At 34.2% G+C, this 22,197-nt stretch overlaps 2 protein-coding genes across 2 annotated transcripts; both read right to left on the reverse strand.

Annotated features, from left to right (window-relative positions):
* Nucleotides 1–6,190: 6,190 nt before the first annotated feature.
* LOC118271144 (uncharacterized) lies at nucleotides 6,191–12,034 on the reverse strand. The gene is made up of 5 exons (XM_035587089.2): nucleotides 11,877–12,034; nucleotides 10,517–10,640; nucleotides 9,616–9,852; nucleotides 8,901–9,027; nucleotides 6,191–7,206 (listed from the first exon to the last, which is right to left on the reverse strand). Exons 1-5 carry the CDS (start codon nucleotides 11,897–11,899, stop codon nucleotides 7,040–7,042), a joined length of 678 nt encoding a protein of 225 aa, XP_035442982.2. The 5' UTR covers nucleotides 11,900–12,034; the 3' UTR covers nucleotides 6,191–7,039.
* Nucleotides 12,035–12,722: 688 nt separating this feature from the next.
* On the reverse strand, nucleotides 12,723–21,133 carry LOC118271241 (uncharacterized). The gene is made up of 5 exons (XM_035587248.2): nucleotides 20,950–21,133; nucleotides 19,275–19,374; nucleotides 18,517–18,747; nucleotides 16,700–16,826; nucleotides 12,723–13,047 (listed from the first exon to the last, which is right to left on the reverse strand). Exons 1-5 carry the CDS (start codon nucleotides 20,964–20,966, stop codon nucleotides 12,869–12,871), a joined length of 654 nt encoding a protein of 217 aa, XP_035443141.2. The 5' UTR covers nucleotides 20,967–21,133; the 3' UTR covers nucleotides 12,723–12,868.
* Nucleotides 21,134–22,197: the final 1,064 nt, after the last annotated feature.

Genomic DNA, 22,197 nt, shown 5'->3' on the forward strand with positions numbered 1-22,197 from the left:
CTTAGTTGGGAAAAATGCCTGTTGGATGTAGAATACAAATATTTTTACTTAGGAACATAAAAATATATGGGACGGTACGTGGTTCTAATGGAGTTTACAATAACAGGTTTTGTTGTATCTCGATTACGGTTTTCGCTTTGTCTGTCCCGCTGATGTGTATGTGATTGTAATCACAATTGTTGAGTACTCCAATACAGGGTTTTACACTCAAGTTGGGTAACGTATTTATTTAGAAAATCGGCGCCTGCTTATTTTGAATGATAGTGCGTGAGTTATATGTGTATTTTTTAGTATTTAGACACCACTGACAAACGGTGAAGGATAACATCGTGAGGAAACCTGGGCTTATAATTTCTAATTATAAATATGAAATCGTCAACCCGCATTCAGCAAGCGTGGTGATTAATGCTCAAACATTCTCCGTATGAGAAGAGGCCTTTGGTCAGCAGTGGCCACTTATAGGCTAATGATGATGTGATGATGATTGAATGTGCATTTATGTCCAGTGCGGTATAACATAATTGTGATAATGTCTGATCTTGTATAGAACAGTTTACCCTTTCGTTAAGAGGCGATGTAATGATGATAAAAGACCTTTGTAGTCCAGTCAAACAATTACGCCCACAGCTTCTCTTTCAGCACAATCCTTTTAATAGACTATGTAAGCACGCAACGAACAAAACATTGGTCAAATAAAACTAGAAGCGTTTCATTTTATTGGTTCATTTCATACGGCAATTGTCATGGTTCCTTTATGTGCTGTAAAAATGGAAAGTTTTATGTCCACCATTAAATAGCTGTTTGCGAACTATGTTGCGAGCTTTTCCCCTGATTGATATTGGAAAAAATAAGTTTCCGAATCGTAAAAATGTTTCGTTTTTATTTTGCAGTTTAGTGTAGGAGTTACAAATTAGAGATATGTGTTTATGTTTCAAAAATCAAACCAAAATAATATTAGAATGCATACAAATGGAATAGACAATTATTCGGTGAAAATTATGTACAAGAACTCGTATTAAAGTGGTAAAGCTTCTATTCTATGAAGTAGTGTATTTAGTACGTATAGAATTTCACATACATCAGATACAAAAACAACGACTAGAAAAGACAACCTCTTCCTCCGTGATTCGTTAATTTAAATCATTCACAAATTAACACTTGGAACAAAAGTTAACTGAACGTAAAAAAACAACTTAAGCGAAAGCATTCCTTTAGTTAAGCATTCTGTGCGACAGCGTGCGCAGTTTTGAGCGAAAAAGGCCAAAAGGGGGAAAAAGGGGGCGCATTTTTTAACAATGGCTCTACGATCTGACCGCAGCTTAACAATGGGCCCACGAAATGAGCCCCGGGAACTTTTCCTTTCCTACTCAATTACATTGAAACAATAAGAGCATACGTACCACGACACAATAGATCATTTGTACAAGTTTTCGTTTTGCTACCAAACGTACGGTTTGGAGTACATTCGTTTTTTTTTAAACCTGTGATGATTTTTGCGTTTCATTTGTATGCAACTTGTTTGGTTGGTGTTAGATGAAAACACAACTGCTTATAAAGATCTCTTGGGTTCAATCATCACGTTGAGCTAAATCTTGTTAAGATTTTTAGCAGAAAACGTATTCAATAATGACTTCACAGCGAAGTTTTGGTACACCAATGACCTCATGCTATCCTTTTCTTTCTTAACACAATTAGGAATAATGTTGTTTCTTTTGCACAGTTCTTGGTTCACTGTTTTTCAAAACGAGTTTGTGTTTTTTGAATTACTTGTTGTTTTTCGATATATTTATTGGGATGTTTACTACAGGAGTTAAAAATATTTAAATTATACGTTATGCTCATTCAAAACTACATTTATTTATTTGTTTTTAGGGAAACAAACATCTAATACAAAATTGCTTATGCATAACTAGAACAAGCCAATTAATTACAGGTTCCCACTTATAGAAATAGGAAAATTAACAGATAAACTTAGATAAATAGACTAAAATATAAATTTATATAGACTTACTACAAAATACAAAGCACCTATATCTATAAAAAAATTCAGCAAGTTATAAAGAGATTTTTATTTTCGTTATTGAAATTACCATAGTATATTTATGACTTTTATTTAACAAGTATAGTATAAATTTAATCTACAGCACCGTAGTTCCTGCTTGCAATTTTCCGGGCACGATTCCAAATTCTGCAAACTTCCACAGAGAAATGTTGAACTTGATGCCATGCCACTAACAAATTGAACTTAGCACTAACTTACACTCTGCTTACATTTTGCTTGGGTCTTGTGAGTGAGTAGCATTTCGTCAATTACATGTGGGAAACGGAACGCAAGAGGAGGTGTAAGAGAGAGTGTTATGTGTGAAAGAGAGTAATTTAGTATGTCTCACGAAGGCTATAATAAAATTGTACATACATAATTATGTAGTTATTGCTGTATGTTTTATTTTCAGTAGGGTATAGGTACAGTCCAATGTTCGGACTAGACTAGGCTTAGGATTTTTGTCATGCTTGGTATAATACCGATATAAAAGCAATAGCTTAATACATTTTATTACATAGTTATTCCTTATGATAAGTATGTAGGCAAACTCTTGAAGGTGAAACACTTACAATCTCATGACAGATTTTACGAGTTTGTTCATAACATAACGTTATAAGGCTCATGTAATAAGGGGTGAATTTATTGCTATATTAATATAATATTCATTTCGATTATTTATTATATATTTTCAATTGTATTTTATGTCTGAAAACCCCAGAAGGCAGTTATAGTAGATTCGTCATAAAACAAAAATGTTAAGAACTAAAATGATGTAACAAGGATAAATTGTTTGACATGTTTGATCAGAATTATTAATGGTTTTAGTCCTAGTGACGTGGAAAGTGGCATGTTAGGAAATCTAGGTTTATGACCTAATTGAATACCGTTAGTCACTGTACCTAGCTGTATGAAAAATACACACAAAATATAGATTAAGAACTTCTCTTTTTGAAGCCAATTAAAATGTATGTGACGCTATAAGTGCAGATGTTCCATGTGCCTTAAGAGATAATAAATAAAAATAATAATGGATCCTCCAATAACTTATGATACAGCTTACAGAAAGTTTGTTAAAATATGTATCTACACGGTGTAACAAAAAGGGGGTATACATATCAAGTGCACGGTTTCTAGATAACATAACAAACGATACGGGAAGGGTTTTTTAAACTCATGTTTTCATGGTACCAAGTTATGATTTTTTCCAATATTTTATTTTTTATGCGAATTAAAATGAGGTAGATAGGTACTAGGCGATCAGATTTACAGAAGAAATGTTTCGTAATTAGCGAGTGACCCCTATAGTGTTGTGACACGTTGGTATGATTTATAAAATCAAGAACCATGCCACACCAAGTATTTGGTACCAATTTTTTTAAAAGTATTTTAAGCTGAAACATGTACATATATGGGTATTTTATTACACGCTGTATAATAAAATTATATCAATAAAACAAAACAGTTTGAAATTGATGAGGTCAAATGCTGAACGCGACCCGTGTTCAAACCTGGGCTTACATTCCCACGGTTGGGCTGACATCGTCCTCCGTCAAGTTATACTACAGGATTATCGGGGGTATCATGCCGGTCGTTTTATTACAAATATGTCAGAACAAGGCTTTAATAATATACTGTCATTATATAGCGTCATATAGACAAGCTACTCATGTTTTGTGTACATGAAAACTACATTCGCAGTTATGTAAAACTACACTTTTTGTTTGAGGGGGAAAATCATCCAATGATTTCTCCCGCCTTGGGCGAGGCGGGAGGAAGTGTCAGACTCTTACAGACTAAAAACCACCCCGTTCCTACTCCTGCTTTTCGAGCCGGAGCCCCGGTAAACCCGCTAGGTAGTCCGCGGCTCCGGATCAGGCATCTGCCCTACGGGGCCCCATCTGTGGTATATAAAACTACACTTGGGAACAAAGAAATGAATCCGGTAGCGTTTATATCCTTTTTCATTTCTTGATTAATATTTTCTGATACAAATATTTTATTAATTGGTAACGTATGCCGCATGAGAGGTCATTTAATTATCTTTAATTTAATGATTGTATTTTTTATAAAACGAGTACTGCAAGACTGATAAAATTATAAAACTGTGTTTATAAAATCGTATTATTTGTCGTACGCACTGATTAGTTACTCAAACAATAATTGGTAAGAAGTTGGTGCCTCAAGTTTCAAACAAAGAATTATTTAATTATTAAAAAAAAAAAACGATTCAAGTATCTACGAATAATCGGTGAACATACATAAAAAAGTAGCCAACGAATTATTAACCTCCTTCTTTGTTTGAAGTCGATAAAATCTTACATATTTTTAAACCAATAAATGCATTGTTTTGATTTGTGTTGTAAATCTTCAAGCACTAGTCTCAGCATTTCCGAACCACAACTTAGTATATGTTAATGAAGTAGTGACTGAGTCATCGATCAAAGTCACTTAAGACAGATTAAGCAGTGAAGTTGTAGGAAGTTGTTACAATCTTTGTTGCAACACTTCGTATTCCAAAGAGAATGCACCATGGCGCTATGTTGGTGTGACGATAATATTACGGCTTTTAGGTATATTATTATATCTATTTTACCTGCTATTAATGAATTATACCTTTATCTATGCAGTTAAAGATATAATTAATTAATAGTAGATATGGATCGACACTACATATTAGGGTGTTCTCTACCACAGATGTGGTATACTATGCTACGTTGCTGTGGATGCGTTTGACTTCCACCAATCATATTCATTGGTACACAAGCGCGTTGCCGGCCTTTTGGGGGTTAGGAATTCAAGGATTGTTGGGGAATCGGAGATAAGATGTGCGCTAAAATGGCTATCCTACTATCGATACATCGCATACTCGAGCTGCGCATCTTTCTCGGACAACTACATAGCTTAGTATCGATGAAAACGGTCACATAGTTTCACAGCTTAGCTATTACATCTTCGCAGCATAACTACATAGCACATCTCTGGTGGAAAAGCACTCTTACTTTAATCTTCACTTATTTTCTAATTATTCATATTATAAAGCTGAGGACTTTGTTTATTTGTTTCTTTCAACGCTCATATCTCTGGAATTACTTCCACGGTAAAGTGAAAGTGTAACAAGCTAACAAACTCATTTTCACATCCTTATTAGAACTTTGTATTTTATTTCTTCGATCTTTTTCCTGTTAGCAGTTGTTTAAGGAAAACCATGACATAAGGAAAATAATTAAGTATTTATGCGTCCAATATCAATCGGGGTTTTACCTTTGTATAAGATCATTCATTACAGATATGAGGTATATATTAAGAGGTAACTAATAAGGCAGCTACAAATACTTTTTATCGTGATGTAGGCCGGTTATTGCTTTATCTGATAGTAAGTGATGATGGTGACTGGCAATTAGTCAAGGATATATATTAAACACGTGATTGTATGAGTACTCATGATCACAAACAACTTTTCTAAAGATACTTTTTTGTACACTTATTAGCTTTATTTATTTTTTAGTTATTCGTTTCTAATTAGGTAAATTGTTATTGTGATAAAAATAAAACTAATGAGTATTTTAAGCTGAAAATTTGTGTAGAGATTCTATTCAACCTGTATTCTTCAGGGCGTCTTGATGTCTATGGGTATTTTGTTACACGCTGTATAATGAACAAAATCACTCGGGGCTAGTCGAGACTTTGGTTCGATTAATAAACAATCAATTAACTTATATCGTAAAATTATCGTTCCTCGTAATACATCCACTGGTGACCTGGGCCTGCCGCAGAAACTATTACGGGAAAAGTTAAATCAGTTTTGTTGCCTCCTTCGAGGCGGTTTCATCTGGTTTTATCTGGTTCAAGGCATATCTCTTGTGGATGCAATTTTGTAAACCATCGCCGTGACCCGTTTGTGTACCAGTTTGTTCTGACGCAAGAAAACGGACACTAGTCTAGTTCACATCAAAATATTTCAAAGAAAGAAAGAAAATCATTTATTTCACACGCTAAATAAACAAGTAGAACACACTTATAGTTTAAGTAGATATTTGTTAATATATGACATTTTATAAAAAAATATATATATCCCAAGTTTGCGGTGAAATGGAATCAGTTAAGCATGTGCACCATTCTTCAATGGGACAGAATCAAAGAAAAACGTATTAAACCCAAAAAATATTTATTGTTTTGTTTGATCAGACAACTAAAAGAGTAACAGAAATAACATCAATTTTGACCCTTTTTGTTCACTTTTACAGTAATAATCCTCATTCATTATAAATAATTTAATGTAGGAACTATCAAAGTACTATATTCGATAGAGGTATTTAAATTACATTTTATAACATAATAAATAAATTGTGTAATATAATAAATACTAATATTTTCACACATTTAGGCTTAAAACATAAAAAAACCCAAAAATTAACCAACAAAATCAAATGAGATTACAATTTATCCTAACAAAATGCAGATATTATTTTTTATGTATTATCTCCCACAATTAAATCAATCAACGTATTCATTGCAAAATACATTCCAACAACACAATTCACAAAAATATACATAAATAGTTAAGTATCTATCACACATAAAAAAATCACAGTCATTGATTTGCCTTCAACAGTTTTCTTTCGGCAGTTAACGCTTTACGTGACTAATAAATAAATAAAACAATAATTAAAAATGCAACCTGTAACGCATTATGCTATTTTTATTGTAATTCAGCTAGTTTCAAGCCTCACTAGGGGCTCATATTCATGTGTAGCCTTCCGCGACACGACGAATAGTTACATGAGTAAACTGTTAAACTATATTTTTAGGTATCGGCAGGACAGATCACCTGATATGATAAGCAGTCGACACCACCCATGGACACTTGCAACACCAGAAGAGCAGTAGAATTGACTTGCACCAGAAGAGCACCACCAGAGTTGACCTTTTCGAGATTTGGAGATTCGGGATTCGGGATCAAATAGTTTATTAGAATGCTCCAAAAGTTTAGGCTGATTAGTACTTTTCCCTCTTCTCAGACAAAGGCAGTTGGTCAATATTTTGAGGATATTTCCAGATAACATTAGACACAATTTTTGTCAATTTAGGGTCTTCAGATAGTTGTTCTTGCTTCAATTGATTGGCGTAGCTGTGGTACAGCAGAATGAAGCATGTTGAGAGCACTGAAATGACAATAAAAGATAGTAAGTTTTAGATTTTATGGTCCATTTATGCAGTTCGCTTTCAACCAACCGATATGGTGGTCATTGGGAGAAGGCCATATGTTCAATAGTGGATGTCTTGGGGATATCACGAAGCTGTTGTTAATTTTTTTGTCTTAAAACCTATTTTTATATTTCATTTCAGCCACTGACTTGTTTACTTTGCAAAAATATAGCAGATAAAGGGGTTTGGGTAAAGTTGGCGTCGTTTTGAAGTTGAGCGGCCAGTAATGAAACTTAAATATTATGAAAGAACAGAATACAGCGATCAAAAGCTATTATGGTCATATTTCTCTAAACCATATCGGAACTGAGATATTTGGTTTTATATTGGTCATTGAAATCGAAGAAGTTATTAAATGTTATTGCACTCTTTATCTATGGGCCGATGGTGTGGCGCGCTTCTAATCTCTCGTGGACTTGTGGATAATTATAACGACCATAGGCGTAGCCAGGGGGGGGGGGGGTTGGGGGTTCAAACCCCCCCGAAAAATGCGTACCTAGACATTACAGAGCGTTATGTGTCTAGTTAGCATAGTACATCCCCTGTTTGGCAAAGGTCTGTATGACTACCTATGAATCTATTTAAAATATTACATAAATTTTTTTTTTTTGGTCCCACATTTCATGGGTCGACTTTCTGGTAGAAACACTGGAAGGGCAAGATGCACAAGGGCTAGATGCAATATTGGGCCACTATTGCTCATGTATAATCGGAAAACGGACCTTAGACTGCTGTTCGCATATAATGTCCATTATATGGTACATGGGATGGGGCAGATATCAAAATAATCTGACTCCGCCGGCACAATTTTTAGATACCATTATTCGACATGACATTGAGAACGAAATGGACTAAGAAAGTTAATATGTAAATGTGTTTTTAAAAATCATGTAATGAATGCAATAAGGTATAATACTGTGTTTTTATTATTTCCTAGGGCCCAATACTAACGTCACATTGATAGACGAGAGGTCGAGAAACAGTAAAGCCAATAACTAATATCAATCTTCTAATAATATACAATAACTAAGATTTTTTTCACACAGGACGGTAATTGAAGTATTTATAGAGACTACATTTTTAAATTCTTCAAACTCAAATATCTCAGCTTTGATATAACTTAGGATAAAAATAATTGAACATATATGTGTAATGAACACAGCAGAACAAAGTAACATGAAAATTATTGGTGGCCGCTGAAAAAAAAATGACGCCACAAGTCCATACAAAGTTACTCAAACCCCTTTATTATTAAAAAAAAATGCACGGGTCGTTAAGTTTCTGGTTCAATAGATTCATCCCTCTAGTTCCTATTTGATGTTACCCTCACTTATAAACAGATTGTGTCTACGTAAATCACAGTAAGTTGCATCGTAAGTGAGGGAAGGGGAGCAAAGTTTCGTTCTAACTTGAGCTCACATAAAAGTAACTTAATTACCATCTTGTTCATTATATTTATCGAAGAAAATTTAAGAAGCTTGAAAACCCTATATTTTTTACAATTTCTTATTTCCACAATTAAATTGGATGGTCGCACGTGATGGCAAGAGGTTTCTTTTCTGAAACTGCTCAAAATATTTTTTGGGTATTTGATCTAGAAATTAACGCACGAATTTTAAGCTTTCCGTAAAATAAATTTTGTAAAACTTACATATTTCTGCTGTGCAAAATACTGAAGAGTTAGTGGTGTGTCCGGTATACAAAGCCAAGCCAACTATCGATAAAATGATACGGATAGTAGCAATTGACACTTGTACCTTGATAAAGCCTGGTTGTTTCTGAAATAAAAAAAAAACTTTGTAAAACATGTTTTAAACAACTAAGTCGCTGTTTTTAAGCTTTTATTTAATAGGTACATACATGTTTTATTTAAAGTTTAACCTATCAAACAGCAAATAAAGAATCATAGTGATTTTGGAGCATAATTTTGAATGATAACCATCTCTTTGTCATAGAATGTTCTGTCTTCAAATTTAACACATTACAGACTGAGATATCTTATCATTACATCAACTGCCTATTAGTGGCCACTGCTGACCAAAGCCTCTTCTCGCATGAAAAATGTTAGTTTTCATGTGTTTTCATTAGTCACTGCGCTTGAGCAATGCGGGTTGGCGATTTCAAACTTATAATTAGAAATTAAAAGCTCGGGTTTCCTCACGATGTTTTCCTTCACCGTTAGTCAGTGGTATCTAAATAATCTTAGAAAATACATATAATTCGGACAAAGTCACATTTGTACTTGCCGTTGGTAGGTTTCGACGCGTTCACACAAGGAGCGGGCGTATTAAACCTCCGGGCCACCACGACATAGATACCTTATACATAACCAATAATACTAGTAAACAAATATACAGTATACACACCTTATGCAAACCAACAAGAAGGACGATGCACATAGCAAACCAGGCCAGATTCAAGCTTCCATTCAACACAGTAATTATGATAATCTGCATCAACTTGTTACTGTCCATGGAATCCATATCAGGAACAGCCTCGTCATCATCTGTCATTTCGGTACGGAGGTATTGGAAACCATGGGTGTAAATAGCTAAGAATGCCAGAGTTCCAAAGAAGAACAGTGATATTATGAAGTTTAGAACCTGGAAATAGAAGAAACATGTAAGTAAGTAAGTTAAGGAGAGCCATGCTTGGGCACGAATGGGCCGGCTCGACCGAAGTGATAGCACGGCGTCACAGAAAACCGACGTGAAACAACGATTGCGTTGTGTTTTGTTGTGTGAGTGAGGTTACCGGAGGTCCAATTACCCCTATTCCCAATCTTCCCAATCCCGATTCCCTAACAACCCGGCGAGGCGACGGCGGTTGCTTATCATCAGATGAGCCGTGTGCGTGGTTTACCGGTTTATACCATAAAATTAAATATCTGCTGAAAGGAGTCATTTTGGACTATAAAGTCAGTTGGAGCAGAGTGGTCTTTTAGCTCGAGATTTTGATTGAAATGGTACATCAATAGTTGCTACTGAGTCGAGGCATGTGGGCGCTGACAAAATATTACCGGGCTCTTTTCGGATTCTCGCAAAAAATCTCAGGCAATAGGGTCACCCACTATTAAATGGGATTATTAACACAAACGGTGAAAAGTAGGTTTACATTGTATAGCTGCATTACGTGGCGTAAAATGTGCTCTAGTGCCTACCCCTTCGGGGGTAAAAGGCGTCTCGTTGCATATATTAATATATTGGTATCTCTACATGTTTTAGGTGAATTGGACACAATTAATAAGTAATATAAATGAATACGTACCAAGCTAGTATAACCAAGTACAAAGCAGCCAGTCTCTAGAGGTATACAAAAACAGCATTTTGAGAATAGAGTATTTTCTTTTCTGTCCTCAGACTCATTATTCTCATGTTGGTTTGAGTAGATACTGCAATAAATAGACAATATAACATTTAATTTACATAACATATACAAATAGTTACTTACTAATAAACAGTAACTTTTTGGTTAATTCTTTTAACAATAGGTATATGGTGTTAAGCACCGGGGTTGGCGCTTAAAGGTTGACCTACAGGGGTGTGTATACTAGGCGTTCTTAAATAAAACTACTGCATACTGATCTAAGGTTGAACTATATTGAATGTAGGTGGAGATGGTGGTAGTAGTCCCACGACCTAGGTATCAGTGTCGATAATGCATGTAAATTGGCCCTAACTAAAGCGATGTAACAAAACCATAGCGCGATCTATCTCGATCAACGCCATCTATCGAGCATGAAGGCAACATTTTGATGTTTATAAATATTTTGTGCTATTATGGTTTGGTACATGGATCTTCATAATGAACAAAATGCATTATTATAAAAAAGAACAATTAATTCCCAGTACAATAAGTACAAAAATATGCGTGTGTCGTATCACAAATTATTTAGACATACTTGTATTCTATAAACTATGTATACTATCATGATATGATTAAAAATAACAACATTACATCATGTTACGCTGTGGCCCCTATTATGTTAAGTACCTATTACCAATTTCAACCGCGAACTAAGGTTTTTTATTCACATAACTGTTTCATTGGATGAGCAGTTTGTCTAATAAAGTTTGTTAAACATTGGATCCAATATGATCTACGGAGATGATCTTTAAAAAATACATTTTGTGGCTTTATACAACAATGGTAATTCAATTTAAAGTTTTGCTAATCTGTTCATTGGATCGACCTTCATACATATATTAACAATATGGGCATATTGTATATTATGTATCTTTTTTAAAGACATGACGTCATATTGCATAAGCTCTTTTGTTAAAAAAACATATAAAGCGTATCTCTTTCACCATAATGTGACGTCATCATTTCGTATCTCCTAATTATACCACCACCAAAAACAAAATGTCCGTTTCAAGAAGTATATGTAATAGGACAATAAAAAAAGGTAAAAACTTTGTCTTTAATGTAACACAAACATGATCATAAAGCAGCCTTGCTTTCAAATTACAACTTGCTTTTGAATTGACATCAAACACTAAAACTTAAACATAACCTCAAAATAATAATTAGAACGCAAACATCATTGTATTGGGACAACTAATATATAAATAAAAACAGTAATTGATACAAATAATATAAAAACATAAATAAAAACAAAACTCACTGTTCATAAGGCGACGAAGACATTTTGATGTACACAAACAGATTTCACTTTTTATTTTAATTTAATAATTGTAGCACGTCTGACGCTCGCGCACGTTTCGTGCCGACTGATCTGCGCACGATCATACACTAGTTTTGTAGGGTGGAATCACATGCATTACCTGTTTATACATAACATCAACATTTGCGTCATTCTAAGGATAAGAAAGCAGTATTTTGTCCCTTGGGTTATTTTTATGTTAACTGTACCTACATGTGACGTAGGCATACCTTTAAAGTATTTCAAATTGTTTTGATATTACGTAACGTTACTGCTATAATTCACTTGAATTATAGTTATTAGTAGAGTAGTTACATACTTATGTTTATGATTTTTAAATAGAAAATTCTATAAAACATGATACTAGACATGATACATTTTGAATGTAGATTTTTCATTACAACTGCTGTACTCAAACATTTAATGATTGTTTAAACTATTCGTTTATATGCCGATTTTGTTCCGAAAATAATAGCTTAGGGTTATACTGGGTGCTGCGGACTACCTAGCAGGTTTACCGGGGCTCCGGGTCGAAAAGCAGGAGTAGGAACGGGGTGGTTTTTAGTCAGTAAGAGTCTGACACTCCCTCTCGTCTTGCCCAATGCGGGAGAAGACATTGGATGATTTTCCCCCTCAAAAAAAAAGGGTTATACTGGGTGAAGTAACGAATAAGTCTGGAATAACACATAGGCTACTTTTCATCATCTCACAGGAACGCGGGTAAAGCCGTAGTATGAAATAAAATATTAAAAAAAAGTTTTGCCTCGAAGGATAGGTATAAAGTTTTAAATCAGGAAAAGAATAAGATCTTGACACAATAATTTAAGTTTTTAATAAATCTAAAAACAGAACTATACGTTTGCATTCGATTATATTAAAGCAATATAACTAAAAAATAATGTACAACTTGTGCATAGAACATATTATTATTTTCAAAAATTATGCAATATTGTTTACACTGTACAGTAATTTCCTTCCCCCTCAGTCAAAGTAACTTTGTCAATATGTTGAGGAGGCTTTGAGATAACACTCGCGATAATTTCCATCACTGGTTTGGGATTCTTAGGCCGTTGATCTCGCTCCAACATGATGGCATAACTGTAGTAGAGCAAGATGAAGTACGCTGAGAAAACTGCAAAAGTAAAAATTATTTGAGAAAAATTGATAAAACTTATCGAAAATATAAAAAATGCCATAGAAAATCATACAAAAAAACAGCTCTGATCGACCTGTCTCTATCGACCAACTTAACAAAAGGGTATTTTAATGTTCGTTTTATAGATTATTTAAAAATATTAGACACGTAATGTTTCTTTTCTTAACAAATGCTTTTGAAGATATATTGATTTCAAATATCGCGTGTCAACACTTCTAGGTACGTCTCATACGTGATAGATATGACTTATTTGATTCAACTCCTAAACTTTCATTCCTTATCTATCTTCTATATACTTATAATAAATCTGTAGAGAGGTCAATTCTGTACATGAAATATATTTCCAAAATAACTATCAGCGGGTGATTAGTGATCGATACTGACGCCAAAAATGCAATCAGAAATTTTTTTGTCTGTCTGTCTGTCTGTCTGTCTGTCTGTATGTTCTTTATAGAAACAAAAACCACTCGACAGATTTCAACGAAACTTGGTACAATTGTTCTTCATACTCCTGGGCAGGTTATAGTATACTTTTCATCACGCTACGATCAATAGGAGCAGAGCAGTGAAGGGAAATGTTGGGAAAACAGGAGAACTTACTCCATTTTTGAAGCTTCCGTCGCGTGTGCAGCCTTAATGGTTAAAGCTACACAGAAATCATGTATGACGGAAATATTCCCCTTAAAATTGTTTAAAAAATATTCAACTACAGCAAATGTCTATCTTTTATGGTTGACTCACAATAACATAGGCCAGTGCAGATACCTCTAATAAAGGTAACAAGTAAAAGAAATTTATAGTAGAATGAAACCTATTGGAAATCGAAGAGAATATACTAAAAATGAAAAAAAATAAAAATTCCACTCCATCCGAGTTCGGGAAGTGGGGGGGAGGGAGGTTTTAAGAGTAAAAATCGGTTTATCGCAATTTTCGGCGAAACTACAAGTCCTATGAAAAAAAGTTTAATGGCAAAGTTGTAGGTAATAAAAAGATCTACAACTTTTGTATTTACACATTTTTTATATTACCTCAAAATTTTGTGGAAAATTAAAAAAACTACGATTTCGGTTTTTTAGTCTTATCTTTGACAAAAATATTTATTTTTTAACGAAATTTTGTGAAAACGTGCCTTTATATGTACCAAACAAACTCTAATTTTTTGGAATTGAAAAATTTATTTTTTTACCAGATATTGATTAAATACCGAAAAATTATCCTAATTTTCAATCGAAAATTCACGCGTCAAAATGTCAGCTTTTTTATAAAATTCGGTGGGCTGTTTGTTCGTTGAAATCTCTACTTTTCGATAGTGTAAAAAAAATTACGTTACCATGGAAAATGTTCTCAAAAAACGCAATAAACTAAAAAAACTCGAATCGAAAAAATTGTTTTTCATCATTATGCACAATTTTGAGCTATTTATTACAATTAACTCATGTAGAGTAAGATTTAATGGTACATTGACAATTAAAAAAAATATATAAATTAAAACATTCTACTATGATTAACAATCAAATAAGTTAATAATGTTTATATTTGATAAGACATCTACAATGTTATAAGAAAGTTGTAGAATTTTGTTTTAATTAAATACGTAGATACTTATTTGTTGCTATTTGAAGATAATTTATAAACTTTTTTTTATTTTTTAAGGTGGCAAAATCATCCAGTCCAATCCAATGACCTCTCTCGCCTTAGGTGAGGCGAGAGGGAATGTCAGGCTCTTACTGACTAAAAACCACCCTGTTCCTAGTCCTGCTTTTCGAACCGGAGCCCCGGTAAACCCGCTAGGTAGTCCGCAGATCCGGATCAGGCATCAGCCATACTAGACACCATCTGAGGTGGTCTGATGGCTCATTGAGGCGCGCGCGGAACGCGACGCGCCGCATGCACGGGTCTAGTTCTGTTCGGGCGGCAAGCTACCCTTGCTCGCCGTCTACAGACCCGTACTTACGGAGGCCAGAGTTCTTTGCGCGATCCTCGACGCCCAGAGTGTCTCTCGCGAAGGCTGGGGGGTGAGGAGGTTCGTTCCCTCACGTATCCCGCCTCCTTCTTTGCTAGCATGACTGCTTCGCAGAAGGAGGAGACGTCATCTCAGTGTCGCTCGCTCCTCCAGAGACACTCCGGGCGTCGGGAATCGCAGGACGATCTCTAGCCACCGTTCACTATCACCTGTTTTTTCTGAACATTTTTCATAGTAACGTTTATTTTTTTTACACTATCGAAAAGTAGAGATTTCAACGAACAAACAGCCCATCGAATTTTATAAAAAAGCTGACATTTTGACGCGTGAATTTTCGATTGAAAATTAGGAAAATTTTTCGGTATTTAATCAATATCTGGTAAAAAAATAAATTTTTCAATTCCAAAAAATTAGAGTTTGTTTGGTACATATAAAGTCACGTTTTCACAAAATTTTGTTAAAAAATAAATATTTTTGTCAAAGATAAGAATAAAAAACCGAAATCGTAGTTTTTTTAATTTTCCACAAAATTTTGAGGTAATATAAAAAATGTGTAAATACAAAAGTTGTAGATCTTTTTATTACCTACAACTTTGCCATTAAACTTTTTTTCATAGGACTTGTAGTTTCGCCGGAAATTGCGATAAACCGATTTTTACTCTTAAAACCTCCCTCCCCCCACTTCCCGAACTCGGATGGAGTGGAATTTTTATTTTTTTTTCATTTTTAGCATATTCTCTTCGATTTCCAATAGGTTTCATTCTACTATAAATTTCTTTTGTTTCAAAACCTATCTGCACTGGCCTAACACGTATAACTCCCGATAGCTAAGCAGTTCGGAGCTTTCTGATTATATTTGTCTACCTATTCTTACATTTATAACACTCATTCATCCCTAATTAAAAATGTTAACATATTACCTATTTAATAAAAAAAGAATCATAGAAATCGGTACAGAAACACTAAAGATATACATGAATTACGCTTAGTTTATATTAGGTAGGTAAAGGCGTAGGTACTTTTATTAATTATAGGTATGAAATTTTATCTATACATATAATAAATCTGTTGAAGGGTCAATTCTGTACGTGATTAATTTTTTTTTGTCTGTCCGTCTGTCTGTCTATCTGTATGTTCAGGCATCACGTGAAAACTAACGGATCGATTTCGATGAAACTTGGTGTAATTATACCTTATTTTCCTGGGCATAAAATAGGATACTTTTTATCCTGGAAAAATACGTAGAAAAAATTTCTTAATTTTTCATTTTTATACTACCTATACAGAACGCAAGCTCAACAGCAGTAGAGGGATATCCTTAATTATTATGGGCCTCGCCGTATTTGGGTCCAATAGATATTTAAAAGATGTCATTGTTAGAGTTACTCAAAATGGAGATATAAAACATCCACGCGAAGACCGACATCCACGCGGACGGAGTCGCGGGCGGAAGCTAGTATTTAAGTATTTTTGTCTCATACATATGACAAAATAAAAAAATACGTGTATAATGTTTTACGTTACCTAACTGACGGACTAAATAAATTTTAAATTTTTATACCCCGTCATGATCCCTATCCCTATCCCTATATTAATCAATGCAAAACAGGCTCAATAATACTGGAAACTTTAAATAAAAATAATGTACAGGATAGTATGATTTACCAATTTCCACGCTACAAACTAATGTAGAATGAGCCATGTACGGGCCATGGAAAAATACGCATATAATCGACAGAAGTAGTCGAATACAAGCAACTGACACATGGAACTTTATATGGCCAGGTCGTTTCTGAAACAAAATGAAAAAGGGTTAATATTTATCCAGGAAAACTAGCATTATAACTATAATTCATAATTTGTTAAAGATTTCAAAAAAGGAGGTTCTCTGTTTGACTGTATTTATGTGTGGCTGCTTTAAGTGGCTACTGCTGACTAACGGCTCTTCTCGCACGGAGAAGGTTTGAGAATTAATCACCACGCTTGCTCAATGCGGATTGGTAATTTCAAACTTATAGTAAGAAGTTATAAGACCAGGTTTCCTCACGATGTTTTCCTTTACTATTTGTCAGTGGTGTTTAAATAATCTTACAAAGTACATATAACTCAGAAAGGGTCATATTGGTAGGTTTCGAAACCGAACTCTCATGCATGAGAAGCGGCCGTCCTAAACCTCCGGGCCACCACAACATTTTTTTTAAATAAAAGTGTTAATTGTTACCAATATCTATTAAATATTTTAAGAAGATAAATAAGCATATCCTAACAAAATATTATTTAAACACAAACCAAGAACAATAAGTTTGTTGAGGCTCCATTATTTGTTAGTTAAGATAGGGCCATAAAATTGCTAATCACCGATCTCGTAGGTCGATGGTGTATAGAGTGAACTAACAAACTGCTGTTTCTAAGGACTTCGCAAGTACAAGCTTTGAAGTCATTTGCTAATGTATCTCAATATGATTAAACCAGGCCACCCAACTTCGTGTTGGTATAAGATAATTTGACTGTAGTATACTTATACTACAGTACTATAGGAATACAATACATACTTATGTATTGTAGATTCACTAGTTGAAATTAGTCAAAAATCACATAATTATTTAGTAAGGTAAAAGGTAACATGGTTTTGGGTTTAAGTAAAATATTTATAATGCTCACAACATTACTAATTTGTTTTTAACACATTAAACGCCACGGGGGTCGCCGGTGACCGATGTTAGCGGAGGATTTGCCTTCAACAGTTTTCTATTGGTAGTCAAAGACTTTTTTTTTTCAGCCATGGTCGTCCCACTGTCAAAGACTTAAGAATATTTTAACAATTTATTACCCTTCCTGTGTTTCACGCATCTATGCATCGTTATAAACGTTTATAAACAAGAATTTGACAGGCCTTTCGTGTCTAACTCCTTCAAAAATTTCAAAGAAACCGCTGTCCAGAAATCATGAAAAGATTTGGCAAAACCTATTTGTAATTTCGTACAAACTGGCTTAGTGCCAGCTAAGTAAGTCAAACAAGGGAACATTTATTGTGGCCGTAGATAATTTTGAACATGCCTCGTACGACCAGCCTGAAATGTGCTTCAGGTCTTTTTATTAACTTAAACGTCGAGTTGGTGTCTTATTTTTTTAAATAGCTCTGAAATAATGTTTAATGTGTATGATAAAAGTATTGACGATACACTAATGGTAATTGAATAATAGTAAGTAATAGCAACAAACCTTGCCTGCAATTAAGAAAATGATATGATTTATTTATAATTTTTTTTTCTATTTTCGTATTTTTTGTGCACTGTAATAATTAATAAATAGTAGGTAACCGGGGGCTCCAGCTCAATAAGCAGGAGTAGGAACGGGCTGGTTTTTAGTCAGCAAGAGTCTGACACTCCCTCTCGTCTGGCGGGAGAAGACAATGTATGATATAGCACACTCAAAAATAAAAAAAAATATCAACTAAGTTCATAACACTATAGAATACATACCCTATGCAGACCAATAAGAAGAACTATGCTCATCGCAAACCAGATAACGTTTAAGCCTCCATCTAAAATAGTCACTACAACAGTCGTCATAATCTTGGACCCATCCAAATAGTCTGGGACTGTACCTCCATCCTTCAGCACCTTATTATGGAGGTATTCAAGGTCGTAGTTATAAAAAGCCATGTAAAACAGCGTTCCGACAAAGTAAACAGATATTACGAAGTTTAGAATCTAGAAATAAAGAAAAATTAAAAAAAAATGTTGACTGCACGTATCGCAACTTTAGAATGAAAGTGACCGAATTCAAAAACTGCAAGTTCTTATGGATTAGTTCTTTGGTTGTAGAGTATATAATATTATAACACCAGTTTATGATAGAATTGAAAGTTATAGAAATTTTGAGTTAAGTCACTTTCATTCTAAAGGTGCGGTATGGTGTGGTGGCTAGGCAACCGGCTGCCGTGCAATGGGTAGCGAGTTCGATTCCCACACGGAACAACTCTTTGTGTAATCCACAAATTGTTGTTTTGGGTCTGGGTGTAATGTGTATATGAAATTGTACGTTTATAAACGCACCCACGACACAGAAGAATATTCTAGACTGAAGCAATGTTCTAAATTATATAAAATCTATTTGAGTATCTTTAAAAGCGTTTTAAGGTATTGAATGTCACTTATGAAGATTAAGACAAGATCCAAATCAAAAAAATGTCATCATCCTACTCGTACCACCATATAATGGAAATGTGAATACTTACTAAGCTGAAATAACCAAGTATGAAACAACCAGTCTCCAGTGGAACACAGAAACAGCATTTTGAGAATAAAATAAATCTTTTTGGTTGTTTTGGGTACATGCTGAAACAAATATTTTATTGTTATGATATAGGATGGCCACCGAGTAGATGGATCACCTGATGGTAAGCAATCGGCGCTGTCTACTCGCAAAATCAGAGGAGTTATAATATTGTGCCTTTTAGTAAGATGTGCTAATGGTAAGTAATTGTATAGTATAAACTAAGATCAATTGCTAAAATTTGCCTTAATACTACTTTCATTGTTACAGCTTACAGTTATAAAGCTTGTCCAACATCTTTTTGTCAGATTTATGTAATTCAAGTATACATAAGCAGTAGGTAGCAAAATAGACCCAAGAAAGTGGCCTAACTTAAAAAGGTTGTTATCTAAACGATGCGAAGTAAAGCATTGAAAACTACAATTGCATTTTATTTGCACAAAATGAAGCATAGCAATGGAGCCATAAATGGAGAAATTTCATTTAATTTATTAAAATTAAGATATAGCATACTATAATATTAATATATTAAAGTAATTTCTTCCTCACTATGAATAAATGAGATGAAACTTTTCCATACAATAAATTCACATAATGAAGTAAGAAATGTGTTTACAAATAGAAGTTACGTTAGTTTACGCGTTCTTATGCAGTTCGATATGAATTCATAAACATTATACAATTGTGGTCTGCACAATACATTTTTCACAATGACATTCTTGATGATAATAAACTCCTCACTGGAGTAATTGACCCTAGAAACGCACCCAATATCTATATTCAGAGATATAATTATAAGTAGGTACATATATTACTAAAAAAAATATTAAGTATAATATGCAACCAGGGAATCATTTCGATATTAGTTCAAAGTCAAAGTCAAAATTATTTATTTCAAATAGACCGATAAGGCACTTTAGAACGTCAAAGCAAATAGTACAATATTAAAAATAAACAAAATGTCTGTCTGTCGGTCAGTCGTCAGTGAAACTATTTGCTCGTTCCAAAGTGTAGGTTCTTATGGAGAAGAACGAGAAAGAAACTCCATAGGTAACTCGCTACTTTTAGTTAAAAGCGTTAAAGGTTACTTAAAGTTATAAGCGTCAAGCGAAGTGAATGAATAAGTTTATTCGTATCATGTCAACGACTCCTCATTTTCAAAGATATCAAGAACAGTTAAGGACAACTGTATGTCCTGGTTGTCCACATTTTAGCTGCATGGTCAAAAGATGTAGTTTTAAATTTTCTTCATAATAATCGTATCAAATAATTAGCACAAAGAATGAAAGCAGAAATCGGAGTTCTCTTTCTGTCGTACCCAGAGACATTAAATGATTACTTAAACTTTTTCTTAGTAACGATTTTGTATTGAAAACAATTGCCAAGGTTTGAGTTAAGTAACCATTAAATGACTGAGTGCGGTGGTTTATCACTTTTCACTCCTAAACGTTGAAAATCAACACCCATTCGGGACACCCAAAATACATACATTTTCTTTCGTATAATTTAGTTATTTTATTCCATTTATAATGAATTAATTTGATGTTCTAAATGGTTTTAATCTAAACACGAGTTTTCTTGGTCTAAAAGCATAAAGTTTAAATAGTTAATACAAAAATTAACAGAAACAAACTTACTTTTCATAAGGTGACATAGTAATTTCGTCGTACACAGAACAGTTTTACGTTTTATTCCTAAATTGTCATGCACACACCTTATATGTTTGGTTAAGACTGAGCTGCGTACGCGTTTAAGTTAATATTACTGTTGCTTGGAATTCGATGTATTGCCTGTTTATTTGAACATAACACCTGTACGTCATTCGAAGGGTAACAAATCTGTTTTGTCAGTTATTTTACATTTCGTTTGAACTAAACAGTACATATTTGTGATTTGTCCTAGTGATACGCGATTTAGTATTGAGCCATTGTGTCATTCATATCGATAAACGCATATAATAGAGTATTCTGTTAAACATTTATAAACATAATGCTTATTATGAGGAAAATTAAATGGAAACAATAACAACAGCATATCCTGGTAACTATAGAGGGAAGTGATCGAAGAGTGGGGGCAGGGTATATTGTTAAAGACTTTATTTAAGAAATGTACTCCTTGGTACTTGTACTTAGATACCAGACACCAGCAGGTCTTTTATTCTTACGTCCATGTGACGGTTCTCTTTTACCGGGGCTCCGGCTCGAAAAGCAGGAGTAGGAGCTAGGAACACTCCCTCACGTCTCGCCCAAGGCGGGAGTAGCTATTGGATGATTTTCCCCCTTTAAAAAGTAACAGTTCTTTTGTTTTACTACTTTAAACTTTTTTATGCGCAACTGTTTTAGTCAGGCGAGGAGTAAAGGTATTGTATCATTTCGCCAAATACTGGCTACAAGTCAGAAATGGGCACATTGCTTGCCTTATTCAGATTTCTCTTGATATATGTAGATTCCAACCCGCATTGAGCAAGCGTGGTGATTAATTCTTATACCTTCTCCGTCCGAGAAGAGGCCTTTGGTCAGCAGTGGCCACTAAACTTATAGGATTTTAATGTGACGTATTATTGTTTCTAATTCAAGTGATATATATAGCGTCCTGGTAGGCAGCCATACTTAGAACGACTTGTACAACTAAACAGTTTTCAAGAAAAAAATTAGACGTTTCTTTTTATCGCCTTAGACGTTTGACATTCTTAGCCTTGATATACCATCTTTCTCCAAATAAACGAATTAAATAAAAGAAAAGTTAATGTTACTTTTTTTTGTAAAACAAATCAAATTAAGTAAATTAACAAAAGTCCAAACTGAATCCTAATTTCGTTTTAGGATCGTTAATTTTGTCAACCTTTAGCTGTAGGGACGGGACGGCCTGAAAAACTGAAAACTAAG

This window comes from Spodoptera frugiperda, chromosome 9 (genome assembly GCF_023101765.2).
Source record: "Spodoptera frugiperda isolate SF20-4 chromosome 9, AGI-APGP_CSIRO_Sfru_2.0, whole genome shotgun sequence".
NCBI classification, from domain to species: Eukaryota; Metazoa; Arthropoda; class Insecta; order Lepidoptera; family Noctuidae; genus Spodoptera; species Spodoptera frugiperda.

Excerpts from the sequence above, each read along its gene's own strand:
- LOC118271241 (XM_035587248.2), bottom strand. Across the intron at positions 18,748-19,274 it reads TACTTGGTTATTTCAGCTTA|ATTCTAAACTTCGTAATATC; the intron begins GTAAGTATTCAC and ends CTTTATTTCTAG. Across the intron at positions 16,827-18,516 it reads TTCTTATTGGTCTGCATAGG|AAACGACCTGGCCATATAAA; the intron begins GTATGTATTCTA and ends ATTTTGTTTCAG.
- LOC118271144 (XM_035587089.2), bottom strand. The coding sequence starts at position 11,899 with ATGTCTTCGTCGCCTTATGAACA. Across the intron at positions 10,641-11,876 it reads TCTTCGTCGCCTTATGAACA|TATCTACTCAAACCAACATG; the intron begins GTGAGTTTTGTT and ends TATTTATTGCAG. Across the intron at positions 9,028-9,615 it reads TTCTTGTTGGTTTGCATAAG|AAACAACCAGGCTTTATCAA; the intron begins GTGTGTATACTG and ends TTTTTATTTCAG.